At 41.9% G+C, this 12809-nt stretch overlaps 1 protein-coding gene across 1 annotated transcript in view; it reads left to right on the top strand.

Moving 5' to 3' along the window:
- Window positions 1–5567: 5567 nt before the first annotated feature.
- Window positions 5568–12809, top strand: part of LOC124132966 — a 48663-nt gene continuing 41421 nt past the window's right edge. The window contains exon 1 of the mRNA XM_046497153.2: window positions 5568–5719. Within this exon, the coding sequence (XP_046353109.2) occupies window positions 5674–5719 (46 nt within the window). The 5' untranslated portion in view covers window positions 5568–5673. The remainder of the gene's footprint in view (window positions 5720–12809) is intronic.

The raw sequence follows: 12809 nt of genomic DNA, 5'->3' as shown, positions 1-12809 counted from the left end.
GTCTACCTTGTCATCTGTCAACTTCTAAGTACCCGGTAATGCATATCAAACAACTAAGAAGTAATTGGCAATAAAGAAATTATTACGCTCGCATGTGTGTCACACTGATTTTACTCACTCTCCCTCGGGGAAATAGAAGAAAATTGTTTGTAAAATCAGCTTGACACACATGCTTGTATAATACCGTAATCTCTCTATGTCTGACTTTGTAATGGCTGTGATGATGTTTGATGTACTTTATCATACTCAAGTTTCCATTTAGTCATCCTCATCCTGAAGTTTCGCCTTAGTCCATCCTCATCCTCAGGTTTCAACTTAGTCATCGTCATCGTCGGGTAGCCATGTGGTTAAAGCGTTCGCTTTTTAAGCTGTAAACCCGGGTTTGATTCCGGACATTTCTGGTGTCCCCCACTGTGACATTGCTGGAATATTGCTAAAAGCGGCGTAAAACAAATACTCACTCACTCCCAATACATCACGGTTTTATATACACTACATTACTCCATCGCCCATGACTACATACAGATGCAATGTGATGTGGTGGTGATGTGTGTCTCGTTAATCCCTACTTTGTACATGAACATTGTGTGAACCTGCCATTGCCTGAGATCGAGGCTATGTGTACAGCAGACAAATGCTAGACTATGACTGTGTCAAGCGAGAAACAATACTGTTTGTGCAATGTAATCTGAACAATCACAGGCAATCTCATTGAAATAAGATCTTAGTTCTCGCTACCGCTGAACAAAGATCTGAGGACATCCAATTACAGGATCACGTCAGACTGAACTTTTGCGAACTTTGACTGACCAATGGAATAACTAACAAGAAGTCAGCAATAGCCAATCAGAAGGCAGCTTAATCAAGCTTTACGGCACGAGTTTCAAACTAGCAACTGCGCTTCGAAAAATATTTAAATACATGTATATACTTGATTTAAAAATGAAAAACTGAACAAAAGAACATTCTGGAATGGCTAACAGATGGTCTATATTGTATGAATACAGACATAAAGGCAATAACTCGTTCAGAATACCCTGTGTGGGTTTTTTTCGAGGTTGCACGATAATCACATTCTAGCTGTCACTTTCATGATCTGCTAAGCGATGCTCTGATTGGTCAGATGAAAGGTTGGTCTGAAATGACCCGCAATGGTCAGATCTTTGTTTAGAGGTAGCGATAACTAAGATCTGATTTTAATGAGATTGACATTAATGTGATGTCTACTAGCTAAAAGAACTATTGCATAACGTTCTAGTTTAGATACAGCTTTCCTTATGTGTAAATTCGTACGTAAACAAACGTGCCAGCAAATCACTTGACATTGCAATCACAGGCTTCATTCTCACTGCTTGATTTAAAATAGCAACTACACTGATAAGCATGATAAGAGACACAACACCGTGAAGTACTGGCAATGACATTATGAGACACTTGAGGGTTCACACATAGAATTATTGTTTGACCATATACATAACTTTATTTCAGGGATATTATGTATGTCAAACCTTTAGAACTATGACAATACTTCAGGCTGCTGTGAAAATTCTGTGAACATCTGGCTTTCATGAACGATAAAGATGGTGAATACATGAACGGTCAACTCCACATTTCACAAAGCCTGATATTATCAACAGTAAGCTAATGATACTGATTTTGAATGTTCTCACATATTTACCTGTGTCATTCATATGAATCACATGTGGTGAGAGAAAGGTTAAAACAAATACATACTAGTAGACAATATCCCAGCAGTGCCAAAGAAAGTTACCATTGCGAAAAACAGCAGTCATTATAAATTGTTGAAAAGTGAATGTCTTTTTGTTAAAGAGAACTCGAGCAGTAGAAACATGGACAATGTCAACACTTTCAACATCCTGAAGAAAAAGTTCTGGGTTTTTTTTCTTGAAGAAAAAGATCTCAATTCTGCTATGTGAAGTTGACATACATTTCCATGTAGGCCTGCAGTATCCTTTTGCCATCTTCCCGAGGCAAGTGAGTTAACTGACTATAAAAGTCCAGTTAACTCTCTTGCCTTGGGAAGATGCCTTTTGCTTGTTATGTGGATTAAACTATCCTATTTATGGCAAAAGTAAATTAAAATTTAGATGTGAAATATTATGTTTGACTGAAAATAGTCTTATTTTAAACATGTTATTTATTGTAATTTTGTGATAACTGTTTTTTTAATCATTTAAAAAAAAGAAATAAAGAAATTAACTCCAAAAGCAAGTTTTTTATTTTGTTTTAATTTGGCCTCCTGTACATGTCCATGGGCATATTCACCAATATAACAAATTAAATTGTCCGACACTACAAAGATGATTTTTGTTGTTATTTATCACAAAACAATGACGTTAATAATGACATTACTTTTCAAAAATTATTTTGATATTGTAACAAATGTTATATTTGGGATGACATTTTCTTAGTAAAGTACAGATTCTCGTACTTTTTTGGGTTGAAGCTGTCCGGTAGTCGAACCCACACTGACAGAGTGTGGCACCTAATCGCCAGCACTCGAAGTCAGCGATCTAACCCACTCAGCCACTGAGGCTTCCACAAAAATGAAAGTTCGACAACTGGTAGTCTAGATCACGTACATTGAGTACCACTCTGACAAGTGTAAACTGGCACGGCTCCCATGGCCAAAAGCTATGAACACACAAATGCCTTTTAGAAAGTAGTCAAAAAGCATGCGATCTAGACTACCAGTTGTCGGACTTTCATTTTTGGTTAAGTCTCAGTGGCTGAGTGGGTTAGATCGCTGACTTTGTGTGCTGGCGATTAGGTGCCTCACTATGGCAATGGGGGTCTGAAACCCGGATAGAACTCAATCCTAGAAAAGTATGAGAATCTGTACTTCACTAAGAAAGTGTCACCCCAAATATAACATTACATGTAGTTACATTTGACCACTTTCTAAAAGGCATTTTTGTTTTCTATTTGATATAATTTTTCTAAAATTATTTTGGACAGGACAAAGTCATCTTCCCGAGGCAAAAGAGTTAACTTACTTTAAAAGTCCAGTTTCCACCTTTGCCGAACTAGGCTGGAATTCCTGGGCTCGATCGTGGCGCCACCAGTGGCTATTTCGAGTTATGTCCTTTCTATGCCTCTCCTATTGACCAATCAGATTCAACCTCTCGTATTACTCGCATTTGCTTCAAACAAAACGGTGGCGCCCAGTCAAGACGATCTGATTGATAATCAAGATCTATATTGTGATAAAACGAGTTTTACATCGCGAAGTGCATCAAATCACGTGAGCATCTTGATTAAAAGCATGAAAAGATTTAGAAAATATCTGGTGACAACGAGTTAGCGGTTGACATGCTTTGCAAATCCTGCAGTCGACCGAAATCTGCATGACACTTTACGAACCGGATTTCGATTTCAGTGCGCGATTTTGATTGGACTATGCATAGACTCGTTAGTCCAGCCAAAATGTAACTCCATAATAACAGCCTAGTTCGGCAAGGGTGGAAACTGGACTTTTATAGTCAGTTAACTCACTTGCCTCGGGAAGATGGGACAAAGCATCCTTATTGTTGAACTGTTTTCTGTGACCAGATTGTATGAAAATACATCTTGTCAATAAACTGTTTTGTTAGGTATGAATTGAGGAGACTGTTGGAGCCTGGTTCATCAAAGGTTCTCTTAGACTATTATTACAAGATCAGAATTGTGGTGGGAAATGGGAGGAATTGTTAGGTATGAATTGAGGAGACTGTTGGAGCCTGGTTCATCAAAGGTTCTCTTAGACTATTATTACAAGATCAGAATTGTGGTGGGAAATGGGAGTCACCAGAGAGAAAATATCAGGAACATTTTCAAAATGGTAATATATTTTTAAATGTTTGTCAACGATCCAATTATAGATACACCACCTGATGCATCACTCCAGACTCTTCTCCCATGTTAAATAGGGCTGGGACGAGTCCACATTTACTACCCGCGTACCCAGCACGATTGGGAATAGTTTGACCGTAGCCCTGGTAAAATGTATGTAGATACACGTATAAAACGAACTCGTCATGCATACACTGAAGTTGACTGAAGTTTTATCTTTATTCAAACCTACAAAGGTCAGAAGGAATGGGTGCATAGTCAGAAAAAAAGCGAACATAGGTGACTTGTAACCATAGAGTTTTAGATATTTTTTTGTCATTAAACAATATATCACGTGACTAACCACGGGTCCGGGTAGTCCTGTGGGTACCTGGGTCCTACTCAATACCCACCCGACCCAAGTACCCGCGTTACCCGTCCCAGCCCTAATGTTAAGTTCTTATGACATGATCGAGGAAATAACTGAAAGACTGTTAAAAGCAGTTAAACCCGAGTCACTAACACGTGCCTCAACTGACCTCTAGCAAGCTGATAAACAACATGTGGTTTAGCTAGGTCGTAGCTAGGGGAAATGTAAAAGAAGGCAAATATGCTGCAATTTATCTGTGTTTTAAACATTTATATCAAACACAGACCAAACACCAGCAGACACGTGCTATAAAAGGCGACTTTGCTTGTCTTAAGAGGCGAATAACGGGATCTGGTGGTCAGGCTCGCTGACATGGTTAATGTGTGTCATCGTATACCAATTGAGTGGATCGATGCTCACGATGTCAATCACTGGATTGTCTGGTCCAGATTCGATTATTTACAGACCGCCGTCATATAGCTGGAATATTGCTGAGTGCGGCGTTAAACAACAAACAAACATAAGTAAGAGAATATATGGATGTCAACTTCTTTATTATGAGGAACACAACGTTTCAGAGTTCAGAGTATATGCTTACTCCTTCATCAGGTGAATGAATTCCATGAGGCAGAGAGGATATATATGTACATCAAGGCCGTAGTTAACTTTTTTTTACATGGGAGGGTGTGTGTGTGTGTGTGCAAATATTTGTACAAGCATCACTTGTCCCCAACTTGTATTTTCATGATTCAAATTAAACTGGTTTCTATAAATAAAAAAAAATCCAGGGGAGCAACATGGAGCAGAGTGGACATGGCAAAGGGCAAGTTGAAGCCAGCCAGGTAATTAGCACCGACAAAGATCAAAGAAATAAGTCCCAAGCACTTGGCAGATCCCTGGTCACGGTTCATGGCTGGCTGGTGTCTCCTGATGTCAATGGCTTCTTGTGGTTTTTCTTGTCACCAAACAAACAAATAGTCGTTTGTAAGGCCAAGCATTCTGACCTGGATCTTCACGGGGCTCTTGTGGTATTGCGGTGATTAATTAAAGAACTCCTCGTATTCGTTGTGTGGTAAGTACAAGCGGCCTTCACCTGGCAGATGCACGCAACCGTAAACGCTATCGGAAGTGATAAAAAACCCCATCGATGCCACTTAGACCTACGTATATATAAACAATTGGAATAAATGGAACGGCAATGGACTTTCAACGAAGCTTTTCTATACATAATTCTACTTATGCGCAGCTTAATTCTGTTATGTAAAGAGTATTATCTTTTTCGACTGAGTGAACACATGGCCTCGCCCTACCCCCTACACGCATGTTGTAAACAACCTCTGTGTTCTTTGTAAAACATTTCAAAGGGAGGTGTTACGCGCCCCACCCGCGGTAAGCGAGCAACCGACCGCGCTGTCACAGTCGTAAACATCCCCACACCCTGTCTCGGTGAATCCAACACACAAGCAGAAGCGATGGCGACAGGAAGGTTGGTTGTGCTGATTGCGACTCTGCTGCAAGGTATGTCCCTTAACTTCACCGCAATCGTGTTAATTAATGCTCTTTGATTTAGGGAAACAGTGTCGTGTGTATTTCGTTATTTCACATGATTGTAACCATGTGTTTTATAAAATCGATTATCAAGCAGTGTTCATGAAGATGAGGATGTACGGTTTATACATGTAGGTATACAGGTATTCAGGATGAGGATATCAAGGTGAGGATTGTTGTACGGTTAAAAGGTACAAGTATTCCAACCAACAAGCAATAAATGTGTCCGAGTAACTGATGGAAAAAGTGTTGAGAAAATAAAAAAGGTGAGGTGAAATGGGGTTTAATGGCGTGTTGAAGATTATTGCACTTCTTCCGCAGGTAAACATGGGTACCCCCTTTTGACACTTAATACTAACACCGGGCCGACCAGTCCTTGGTTTATCCCCTTAATGCCGAGTTCCTAGACTAACATCTAGTCTCTGAAATGAACATATCGTACAGAAAAAAACAGTTGGTCAATTATCTTAATAAAAATATAATAAAAGGGAGCCCAGAGACTCTCTTCCTGATACTGCAGTAATCTAGACTTACCAAACATTACAGACTTGCATGAGCTGTATTTGATATATATTTGTATCAGGGTCTGTAAGACAGACTACCGAGTTCCAGGCAGGGAATACTGTATTGACTACAAACACCGTCTTGTAACGTGTTTTTTGGTATGACGTGGCCGAGGATCGAATCACCCACCTTCCGCCCTGCTGGCAGACGCTCTGTCCACTAGTTTGTAAAAAATAACTGGTTTGTATATACGAATTCATCGTTATTTAAAACGTTTTTATAACCTTGTTATCCTAAATGGTTTTCATCAATAATAATAATAATAATAATAATAATAATAATAATAATAATGACAAGGTGACCCGTGAAGATCCGGGGTAGAATAGGTCTTCAGCAACCCATGCTTGCCCCAAGAACCGACTATACTTGCTATAAGAGGCGACTAACGGGATCGGGTGGTCAGGCTCGCTGACTTGGTTGATGCATGTCATCGTATCCCAATTTGCGTGGATCGATGCTCATAATGTCAATCACTGGATTGTCTGGTCCAGACTCGAATATTTACAGACTGTCGTGATATAGCTGTAATATTGCTGAGTGCGGCTTCAAACAACAAACAAACAAACAAACCGGGTTAGAATATTTATTCAGCAATCCATGTTTACCTTAAAAGGCGAATATGCTTGTCGTAAGAGGCGACTAACGGGATCGAGGGGTCAGGCTCGCTGACTGGTTGATGCATGTCATCGTATCCCTACTATGTGGATCGATGACCATAATGCCAATCACTGTATTGTCTGGTCCTGACTCGATTATTTACAGACCGCTGTCATGTAGAAACTTACAAACTAACAAGTTAATACGAAGCAGTTACATACTGAAATATGTATCTCGATATAAGATGTTGATAATTTTAGAAAACAGGCTGCGTTCCTCTCGGCTTTAATGAGTCAGAAACAGTCCCGCAGTATGACAGTGAGCACAAAGAATTAGATGCTCATCTACCCAAGAGGGGTATCGAACCCGGCTTTTCGGCTCCTTTACCAGTGAACTACCAATCGCATACGCAAGGTTCATACAGATATGGAACACTAATATTCAAGGCCTTTTCAATATTTCTTTCTTAATCCAGCATGTTATATATTAGTCCTATTACAGTTATGACACCTAACAAACAATATAAACATCGCACAAGATATATTTTCCCAACCACCAAATAAAAAATATTAAGCCTGTCATGAATTTTAATACTTTTATTCACACGTTTATGTCACTTTGTACAAAATCAAAGCTTTTTAGCTATTTCGCGAATTCTGTGATTTTCAAACCTTTTCAAGGTTGACACTAAAAACAAAGGCTTTTCAAGAGAACCTTGGTACATGATAAGCCATTAGGTCTGGCGGATATGTCTGCGGTATATCGAGGTGGGTATGTATACCGTTTAATAGAAGTCTTTTAGGTGATTTCGGGTAATTAACATGCACATATCTGGTACCATACAACCTCAGCAGTACAAGGTCCAGTATGGCATTGAAAACACCCTCTCAGAACCAGGAAGACATTGCCATCAGAAATCGAATGTGTAAAGGCGAATTTATACAACTGTCGTCATGGTAACACTGCTGAACCGACAAATACGTCTATCACCTAAAACATCCATGGTGACAACGCAGACCTTGAGTTTTAATATAGAATAATATAAACATGCATGATTATCGACAAACACGGTCTCTAGTGTCACTATGACTGTAATAAGATACTTTCTCAGATTTACATTGACCGGCGGTGCCTGTCTGATGATCGATTTCGACGCATTAACGATGTTAGAATGTTGCTTGGCAACAGAAAACAACAACCCGCTGGAACCCTTGTTCTGAGACAAGGATCCTCGGCACCTTTGTTCTAAACCATAAATATATACATTTGAACAAAACTAAAATTGACACCTGTACTTTCTCTGCGACGGTTTAACACAGAAGCGGCTTGTTCGCAGCCACACGAAACATCTAAGGTGTAAAGTATGGCTTTGTGGGAACTCGATAATAGCACGCTTTTCATGAACCAATAGGGCCTGTTTGCACTTCGGAAATACTTTATCGATTACATGCATTAGTACGCATGTCCTCGTCTTCTGATTCGTAGGAATATAGGGTACCAGCAATCTATGCTTGTCAGAAGAGGCGGCTAAACCGATCAGGGCCCACTTGCACAAAGCGATCTTAGCACTAAGACTATCGTAAGCCTATGTTAAAGTATGGGAGTTACGATCATGGTAGAGCTAAGATCGCTTTGTGCAAGTGGGCCCTGTTGTGGGGGCTCGGTGATTTGGTTGATCGCATGTCATCGCGTCTCAACTACGTGGTTTGATGATCATAATATCAATCACTTGATTTCCGGTCCAGGGCCCCGTTCCCCAAAGCGAACTTAGCGCTAAGGTGATCGTAAGTCCCATACTTTAGCATAGGCTTGCGATCATCGTAGCACTAAGATCGCTTTGAGGAACGGGGCCCAGACTCGATTATTAACAGGCCGTCGTCATATAACTTGATTATTATATTGATTTAATATGTGACGTCGTATTGTACGAATGCACTGAAACATAAAAAAATACGCTAAATATATTTTAGTGCATCAAAGCTATACCCTGACTTTGCGCTCGCATACTTTAAAATAAATATTTAATGCCACACTGTCAGATCGACGTGTGGGTTGCGATTTCAGGTTTGATTGTATATTATAGTACAGTCCAAGCTTTATGTAGTTTACTTTGAAATGCCATTATTAACGTGGCAGTGTTCGCTCAAGTGTAAAATGCCCCTATAAACATCAGGTGATCGGGTTGAAGGTTGCTGTGTAGGGATTATGAGAGTGAATATGTCGATAGGAATATAGTTTTCTCACTAACGTAACAAAGGTTTCCACAACAAACACAAGGTATACCGAATAGGACAGATTGATAGGTGAGGCGAATCACCGACATTACGACTATTAAGTATTAATCGACGTGAAACTGAAAGGGCGCTTTGGATAGTGAATGATAGCAAACGCTTTATTTGCAGATCTTATTATTGGACTGTTTACTAAATGATATTATCCTGATAAAGACTCACTTGATTAGATGGTAGTGTTTTATGTTGGTAATGGATGTCAGACTGAATGCTAATACAGTGGCTTGGTATTGGAGGATTAGTGATTTGCAGGATGCAATTAAAACAATAATTATTAATGTTATATCAATAAGATGACCAAAAATAAAATATCTAAACAAAACAAAGAGACCAAGACACTAACACACAATGACACACCCTCCAAAAAGAACAACAAATATTTTTTTTAAATCCCCGATAACAATTACTTAATCTTTAGCTTCGTGATGTCCTCCACTGTTCTTTTGGTTGAACAGGCTTTGGGTTGTTTGTCTATCCGAGTCACTTTCACCTATTGACGTCGACCATGGTTACTAGATGGCGAAACATAAGCACATAATAACACGTCAAAATCGATACACGTCCTGTTCACGAAGTACAATATGCTTTTAGTGAGTTACGGTAAAAACCGAGCACACTGCAGATGAAGTCGTTTTTCAATTGTCCATCCAGTGAAAGGAATCAATACCAGTTAATTAATCCGCTCCTCTAAAACTTACTAGGATACCACGACACAAGAGTTGAAAACTGCCATATCATAACCTTTATATCATAAATCATAACATCAACTCGTAAACTGTATCTTCACCTTGTTTGGAAGACATTGTCACGGGAAAGCAAGCCGAGCAGGCGACGCACAAAGAGATGAAACTCCAATTTCTTACCATGGCTGGTACCGTTTGCCATTCAAATGCATTGACAAGCTGTGTCAGCCCGCCAGGAGGTGTAATACGGGTCTGGTTGTAACGGCCTTTGATATGACAGTCTCTATGTTGGCCCTACCTCATATTATTGATAGGAATACTAGTATATGGTAATTTACGGTACTGAATTTAGAATGGGAAATACCCCGGATGTTGTATTCACCAAACCTCAGCCAATCAGATGTAACCGTTTGTTAGAACCCCCTTCGTCCTTGTAGCTGCTTAGCATAGTTTGATATGTTCAATCTGCTTTTGTCTCTTTATTGTATAATAACTTTACATGTGCTCAACACCTTTTTGACCTCAAACATAGACGACGGCAGCAAAAAGAAATTCACATTTAGTTTTCCGTTTTTTAATTTTTATATAAGAAAGCTATGCGATAGATCACAAAGAACAACGAAGAACAAAGTGTTGTTTATTTCACGATAAAACATTGTTCTATCATGACGTCATTTCTGGAGATGCGCTCGTTCGGCCATAGCGTTTATCTGTGTTGCCCAGCTACATCTATGGGGAACAACTCACAAGACACTCCCTCTCAAATCCTCTTTGTGGACGAAGTTATTTTTGAGAGGGAGTGTCTTGTGAGTTGTTCCCCATAGATGTAGCTCGTATATTGGACGAAGTTATTTTGGAGAGGGAGTGTCTTGTGAGTTGTTCCCCATAGATGTAGCTGGGCAACACAGATAAACGCTATGGCCAAAAGATCGCATCCGAAAGCTTGAGAGACATGACAATCGGTATTGGAAGAAAAGGTTCAGGTAGGCGACGTGAGGATTGCGAGAATATGTGGGAAATACCCGCCCATGCATAAAATGGACTTGTCCGACATTGCCGAGGTCGGATTCTATTGAGGGAGTCACCATTATTAAAATCCCCGTGAAGATCCGGAGTAGAATAGGTCTTCAGCAACCCATGCTTGCCCTTAAAGGCGACTATGCTTGTCGTAAAAGGCGACTAACGGGATCGGGTGGTCAGGCTCGCTGACTTGGTTGATGCATGTCATCGATCCCAATTGCGTGGATCGATGCTCATGATGTCAATCACTGGATTGTCTGGTCCAGACTCGATTATTTACAGACCGCCGTCATATAGCTGGACTATTGCTGAGTGCGGCGTTAAACAACCAACCAACCAACCAACCATTATTAAAATACCGGTAAATATTTTTCAAGCTTGTACAGTTTATCATCATCAACGAGGGCGTACATAATGTTGATATCTCAGCTAAGAAATAAACGACTCGTGGTCGTTGTTTATCTTACAATAAAACACTGCGGAGAGATTAAACCACTTGGGACTGCGCCCTCATGGTTTATTCTCCCTGCAGTGTTTTACTGCACAGATATGGAAAAATGTTTGTATGCTACATCAAGGATCAACGCATGACCACGTCGTACGTTTTGGCTGTAGCGGAATAAAAGTCACCTGGCGCACATTCTGTTTCCGGCAGACTGGGCGGAGGAGAGACAGGCCTGGGAGTGGCAGATCTTCCACGTATCCTCCATCTGAGGAATCGCGGTGACACAATCAGTTGCGATCTGTAGCCCTGCGTCATATGGAGCCCTGTCAATGCGGCATCAGTAGCCCAGTCAATGCGGTATCTGTAGCCCTCTTAATGTGATATCTGGAGCCCTGTCAATGCGGTATCTGTAGCCCTGTCAATGTGGTATCTGGAGCCCTGTCAATGCGGCATCTGGAGCCCTGTCAATGTGGCATCTGGAGCCCTGTCAGCCCTGCCAACGCGGCATCTGACGCCCTGCCAACGCGGCATCTGGAGCCCTACCAACGCGGTATCTGGAGCCGTGTCAATGCGGCATCTGGAGCCCTACCAACGCGGTATCTGTAGCCCTGTCAATGCGGCATCTGGAGCCCTGCCAACGCGGTATCTGGAGCCCTGCCAACGCGGTATTTGGAGCCCTGCCAACGCGGTATCTAGAGCTCTGTCAGAGTGGCATCTGGAGCCCTGTCAATGCGGCATTTGGAGCCCTGCCAACGCGGCATCTGGAGCCCTGTCAGAGTGGTATCTGGAGCCCTGTCAATGCGGCATCTGGAGCCCTACCAACGCGGTATCTGGAGCCCTGCCAACGCGGTATCTGGAGCCCTGCCAACGCGGTATCTGGAGCCCTGTCAGAGTGGCATCTGGAGCCCTGTCAATGCGGCATCTGGAGCCCTGTCAATGCGGTATCTGTAGCCCTGTCAATGCGGCATCTGGAGCCCTGTCAATGCGGTATCTGGAGCCCTGTCAATGCGGCATCTGGAATCCTGTCAACGCGGCATCTGGAGCCCTGTCAATGCGGTATCTGGAGCCCTGTTAATGTGGCATCTGGAGCCCTGTCAATGCGGCATCTGGAGCCCTGTTAATGTGGCATCTGGAGCCCTGTCAGAGTGGCATCTGGAGCCCTGTCCATGCGGCATCTGGAGCCCTACCAACGCGGCATCTGGAGCCCTGTCAATGCGGCATCTGGAGCCCTGTTAATGTGGCATCTGGAGCCCTGCCAACGCGGTATCTGGCGCCAAGCCAACGCGGTATCTGGAGCCCTGTCAATGGGGCATCTGGAACCCTGTCAATACGGCATCTGGAGCCCTGCCAACGCGGTATCTGGAGCCCTGCCAACGCGGTATCTGGAGCCCTGTCAGAGTGGCATCTGGAGCCCTGTCAATGCGGCATCTGGAGCCCTGCCAACGCGGCATCTGGAGCCC

Source organism: Haliotis rufescens, unplaced genomic scaffold (assembly GCF_023055435.1).
Source record: "Haliotis rufescens isolate VD_foot unplaced genomic scaffold, xgHalRufe1.0.p SCAF_20, whole genome shotgun sequence".
Classification (NCBI taxonomy): domain Eukaryota; kingdom Metazoa; phylum Mollusca; class Gastropoda; order Lepetellida; family Haliotidae; genus Haliotis; species Haliotis rufescens.
This window is presented reverse-complemented; position numbering and strand designations above follow the sequence as displayed.